The sequence below is a fragment of the Gekko japonicus genome, unplaced genomic scaffold (genome assembly GCF_001447785.1).
Source record: "Gekko japonicus isolate JY-2015 unplaced genomic scaffold, Gekko_japonicus_V1.1 scaffold106, whole genome shotgun sequence".
Classification (NCBI taxonomy): domain Eukaryota; kingdom Metazoa; phylum Chordata; class Lepidosauria; order Squamata; family Gekkonidae; genus Gekko; species Gekko japonicus.
The window spans coordinates 1,484,727-1,490,726 of NW_015170890.1; the positions used below are offsets into that span (position 1 = coordinate 1,484,727).

At 51.5% G+C, this 6,000-nt stretch overlaps 1 protein-coding gene across 1 annotated transcript in view; it reads right to left on the minus strand.

Moving 5' to 3' along the window:
• OSBPL10 (oxysterol binding protein like 10) overlaps positions 1-5,171 on the minus strand; it is an 86,329-nt gene extending 81,158 nt beyond the window's left edge. The window contains exon 1 of the mRNA XM_015418410.1: positions 4,774-5,171. Coding sequence (XP_015273896.1) covers positions 4,774-5,132 — 359 coding nt within the window. The 5' untranslated portion in view covers positions 5,133-5,171. The remainder of the gene's footprint in view (positions 1-4,773) is intronic.
• Between the last annotated feature and the right edge of the window lie 829 nt (positions 5,172-6,000).

The window sequence follows — 6,000 nt, forward strand, 5'->3', positions numbered from 1 at the left end:
AGCAGGTGAACAGCTTTCACAAACAGGAAATAAGCAGTGTCCATTCTGCAGATGCATAGACACAGAGATCTGCATAATTGAGTTTATTTATTTGTAAGTGACCCGGAGTTGGCATATACAGTGAAGTAGTCAGGTTTGCAGAAAACATCAACTTACTATGAAAGGCAAAAGCACTGAATAAGTTGGTGGCAAAATGGCAAACGAAATGATGCAACAAAAGCATGTTGGCATTTTTTTTAAAATCCAGCTACACTTAGTCACTAATGAGACCTAATACTGTAACCATCCAGCAAAAAGATAAAGGGGTCATAGAATCCTAGCGGGAGTCTCACTGGACGTATCAGGACAGAGTGCTATAGCAGGGAGATGGAGAAACACATCCCGTGTTAATGTTTAACCCAAATTGAAATAAGAGGGCAAGTGTTACAATGCTGTTCAACAAAATCCTGGTATGCCCACGTTTAGAATTCTGTGTGAATTATGATCACCTTGTGTCAAAACCAAAGACTGGAAGCATATGGAAATATGTTTACCTTGAGGTCCAACAAATTACACTAGGCTATGTAAAAGTAAAGGTAAAGGTAAAGGTTCCCTTGCTCGAAAGCCAGTCGAATCCAACTCTAGGGTTGCGGTGCTCATCTCCGTTTCAAAGCCAAAGAGCCAGCGCTGTCCGAAGATGTTTCCGTGGTCATGTGGCCGGCATGACTAAACCCCAAGGCGCACGGAACGCTGTTACCTTCCCACCGAAGTGGTACCTAGTTATCTACTTGCAATTTCTTGCTTTTGAACTGCTAGGTTGGCAGGAGCTGGAACTAGAGACAGGAGCTCACCCCGTCTTGCGGCACCCAGGTCTCGAACTGCTGAACTACTGACCTTCCACAGCCTGCAGTTCAGCGGCTTAACCACTTGAGCCACCGCAGCTGTAAAAGTCCTCCTGTTGAAAACTAAAGCTTTCTTCCAACAGGCTGGCTGCAATTAGGAAACACTGACTAAGTGACCACAAATCCTTGAACAGGAAAAAAACACCTGGTTGGATCAGCAGCTGGCGGCAAGCCTGCCCCCCCCCCATTACCAAAGGAGTCATCATAGAGGCGTGGACACAAGGACTTTGCTAACTGGCCTGGCTGAAGCCAGGAACTTGGGTATAGCCTCAAAGGGCAGCTGTGTTGCTCTGCAGTAGAACAGTTAGAGTCGGGCCCAGTAACACCTTAAGAGACCAACAACAGTTTCAGGGTATAAGATTTCAGGAGCCAAAGCTCTGCTTTGACCCTTAAAATCTTATACCCTGGAACTCTCGTTGGTCTCTTAAGGTGTTACTGGACTTGAACCTAACAGGGTCTTGGGCAGTGTTCCCTCTAAGCTGAGTCAGCGTGAGCTAGCTCACAGTCTTTTAGCCTCCAGCTCACACATTTTTTTGTCTTAGCTCAGGAAGGATGGCTCCAGAGCAAATCAATTTATGCAGCAGCCAAATTACTCACGCGCAACTTTAATGCCAGCAGCTCACAAAGTAGAATTTTTGCTCACAAGACTCCACAGCTTAGAGGGCGCATCTGTCTTGGGCAGTTCTCAAAGCAGCTGAGGGGAGAGGAGAAAAGCTTACTGGAGGCCCTGGGTGAAGAGAAAAGCTTACTGGAATACCGGAATAAACAACTCTGCCAGTTATTCAAACTGACTGTTAAAAAATATGCTCGACATCTTTTACCAGTTTATCGTTAGAAGAACAGAAGTCCAGCTCTGATAAGCAAAAAAAAAAAAAAAAGCAATCAGCATTACTTCCTCCCAGAGACTGCTGTACAACCACGGCACATTTCTATCTTTGCCAGTGGCTGCGTCCACCTGCACGCCTGCCAAAGGCAGAGTGACTTTGTGGACGCACGTTGCTCATACTGTAAATAGCAGTAATAGCTGGAACTTCACAGGCCAAAATAAATGACGCTATCAAACCACAGCCTGGACCAGGACGGCCCCAGCTAGCCCAGCCTCATCAGATCTCAGAAGCTAAGCAGGGCCGGCTCTGGTTAGTATTTGGGTGGCAGACGACTGGCAAACCACCTCTGAACACCTCTTGCCTGGAAGACCCTATGGAACCACTGTACGTCAGCTGCAACTTGATGGCACTTCCCCCCTCCCCACAACACCAAATCACACAGCTTAAGTATAACTAAAGATCTTCGACGTGGTCTCTGTGCTTCACACCCATGGGATCTAGTGCGCGCGCGCTGGATCAATCGGTGCTGTAGCAAGTTCTTTTTTAACGGATTTTCACGCCCAGTCCCTCGGACATGCGCAGGAACCCCGCCGCACATACCCAGAGGAGTGGGCGAGGACATCCCGCCAGTTCCTTTCTTACCGCCGCGTTGGAAAGACCTCTTTCCAGTTTGGTGTAGTGGTTAAGTGAGCGAACTCTAATCTGGGAGAACCGGGTTTGATTCCCCACTCCTCCACTTGCACCTGGCTGGATGGCCTTGGGCAAGCCATAGTTCTGGCACAGCTGTTCTTGAAAAAGGGCAGTTTCTGTCAAGAGCTCTCTCAGCCCCACCCACCTCACAGGGTGTCTGTTGTGGGGAGGGGAAGGAGTCTGTAAGCCGCTCTGAGACACCTTTGGGTAGTGAAGGGCGGGGTATAAATCCAATCTCTTTTCTTCTTCTTCTCTTTCTTCGTCGGTCTGATTGGTTCGCGGTTCACTTTTACCTCACAGCTCTAGCTCTTACGAAGAATTATTTCCATACTTTGTTTTTTCTGTTTTAGTTGTTTGTTCTTCAAAATTCAAAAAAAAACCCCTTTATTTTCTTCTGAGGGGAATTTACCACAGGCCTTTGGGCCACCACCACCTCCAACCGTTCCCTCCACTTCTCTTCTTTATGGAGAAAAAGTGGGGATTTTTCAATAGATGCAAACGTTGTGGTAGCAAACTTGCTCCTCCCGACCGTCATACTCTCTGCATTTTTTGCCTTGGCAAATCTCACAAGCCAGAGTCTTGTCCTCACTGTGTGCATTTCTCTAACCAACCGAGGAAAAACAGTAGCGGGGAAGGAGGGCAGGTGGTATGAATGCACAGATGACCACTCGAAGATCACCAGTTACTGGTAAGCAACCTGCTTTTCTCAATTCCCCCCCACCCCATTTCACTGCACAAGTATTAAACATGAAAAGACATTAGATCTACAGAACTGTGAAACATAAGCAGAAGAATGATAGACAAAAAGTCTACACGGGAAAATAAGCAGCCAAGAAAAAAATTGTGTTAAGATATTTATAACTTACTTCTGTCTCATTTGTAGGTAAAGATGTACCTTTTAAGCTGTACCTTAAAAAATCCAACTCTATTATCTTCTGTCAGAACAGTTCACTGCTTTAAAAACAGAAGGTACTAATATCTGATAGTATTCTGTTTGGGGAAATCAGGTTAAAATGGTTTGTCAACCACCACCAAACAAAACTTCTGATAGTCATTTAAATCAAGTGACATTTATCAGTGCGGGGGGGGACTGGTGCTTCTGGTGGTATCATCTCACAGGAGGAGGATAATGGGATGTGGGAAGCAAAGAATGGAATCTTTGCTACCACGCAGGCACACACCAACCGTGTAAACAGGAATAGCTACCACTTCCCCACTGCACAGTCAAAACAGACCATTGCAGATTACAGTTCAACCAGAAAGTTTCATTGATCGAGGGGGAATAAAGCCCGGCTTCCACTGCGCAGTCATCCCAAATGCAAAGGCAGTGAAGTAAACTTGTGTTCCTTTAGAAAAGGAACATTGTCTCAGACCTATCCTCTGAGTTCTTGCTCGCCAAGGTGGACTGTAATCTCTGCTGTTCGTGCAGTGTAGGGGTGAGGAAAGTCCACTTTCCCTCCAGTGCTTTCAAACAGTTCAGATAATAAAAGGTGTACAAAGGGAGAATGGCTTCAGTACAGAAATTAAAGCAAGAGTCCAGTACCATCTTAAAGATTAACGAAATGTATTCCAGCATAACCTTTCTTGAGTCACAGCTCACTTCCTCCGATGCAAGACTTAAGCATGCGTATCAAATTTCAGATTGCCCTTACAGATAACACCCATTACGTGGCAGTTAAGAAAAGCCTGCCCATCCTGGCCTCCAGCCTTTGTTGAGCTGGTCACATGGACCACAACCACGCACAAGATTCAGCTACCCACACGCCTTGGGAATCCTCCAGAAGTGGAACCCCCGGCACATGACAACAAGCTGCATGTAACAGCCAACTCACTTAAATTTGCATCCCATTCACCTGGACAGGGGCAGCTTTACTGATCGAATGACCACTCCCTCCCTGCCTGGGCTGATACTACTGGGAACTGATCTAAAGTCCCTGCGCATCAAAGAGAAGTGTGAAAGGATTTCTGATGATTACAGGCACTTTCTGGAAGCAGCCATTCTTGGGACCTGACGAAGACTATGAACCCCCTAATATGACTGAAGAAAGAAACTTCCACCAGGTTGACCAGTCACCAGGATGCTGCTGGATAAGATTCCCAACACCCTACCAGGGGGGAAGGGGGCAGGAGACTGAGAAGGGGACAGGAGTAAACCTTTTTGTGGCAAGCGAGGGAGAAGGTCCTTTGAGGCGGAAAGTGGTGAAGCAAAGGGGCAGAGCAGAAGATAAAAGTACTAGGGGGTGGGTCGGCCTTCCTCCCGTTAGGAGGATTACGGTGCAGTCCTGTTCCCTGCCGCCAGAGGGTGGTGGAGAGCGCGGACCCCACTTCAGCGGCGGCTCGTGCCCAGGCAGTGGGGCAGCCGCAGCATCCCTTACCTGCTTTGCCAGCCCTGCAGGAGGTTGGTGTACTTGCTCAGGGTCCCCTCGAGCACCGGCTCCGTCTTCCTGCCGGGCGTCGTCAGTCCCCCTCCGCCGCCCGCTCCGGGACTGGCCGCGGCCGAACTGGGGCTGCTGCTGCTGCCGCCACCGCCTCCGTCCAGCCTTCCCGCCGCAGCCCCGGCCGCTCCTGCCTGGCGGCCCGAGAGCCCCCGGCTAGCCGAGGAGCAAGGCGAGGAGCCCGCCGACGTGGGACGGCTGCTGCTGCGGCTGCTGCTGTTACTACCTCCGCCCGCGGCTGCCGCGCCTTCGGGGCCGCCCTGCGCTGCTGCTGCTGCTGCCGCCGCCGCCTTCTCCATGGAGCCCCCCGGCAGGGACTGGAGCCACTCCGGCCTCGGCTGCAGAGAGTTGCCGCCGGCCGGCTGGCCAATGCCTGACTCCCGCCTCCTCTTGCTGCTGCTGCTGCTGGGGGGGGGCTCGGCGGCGGCGGCGGCGCTGCTTTGTGCCCGGACGGCGAGAGATCCGCCCCCTCCCCGAGCCTCCCCCAAGCCCGGCCTCTCCCGCCAGGCGCAGCTGCGAATCCCTGCCTCGCCGCTCCAGCGAGAGGGACGCCAGGAGGAGGAGACGCCCCCGCCCAGCAGAGGGAGCGAGGAGGAGGAGGAGGAGGAGGCGGCGGCAACCCAACTCGTGCTGCTGCTGCTGCCGCCACGGCTCTCCTCCGGCAGCGCAAGCAAACGCGGGCCCGCCTTTCCACGCCATTTGCGTGCGGCAGCTCAGGCCAGGCTGCCGGCCGGCGGGTGGGCGGCCTGGCCCGGGGGAGATACCTCCGTGGCGGCCACCTCTGCTCCCGAAAACAAGTCTTTCGGGACACAACCTCCGCAGGAGGAACCGCCTTGGGGAGTCCTCCTGCACTTTTGAGTGGGAGGGAGGAACCGGGAGGGTTTCCAGTAACGCTGTTCGAGCCTTAGCTACTCGGAAGTAAGCTTAGCTGAGTTCTGTGCACCTTGCTTCGGTCCTGTGCATACTTTCCCCCCCCCCCTGAAATTATGCGTGCAGAACCCCCATGCCGGAATGGGGATTGCGCTACTATCGATAGTTTCCAGCCGGACTAGTTTGTCCACACATGCGGGTAATCCAGTTGGGGAATGATTGCTGCAATGGATCTCGCAATAACCCGTGAGGTTTTCGTACCACGTGCAGCCCGAGAATATGCAAGTTTACTGGAGA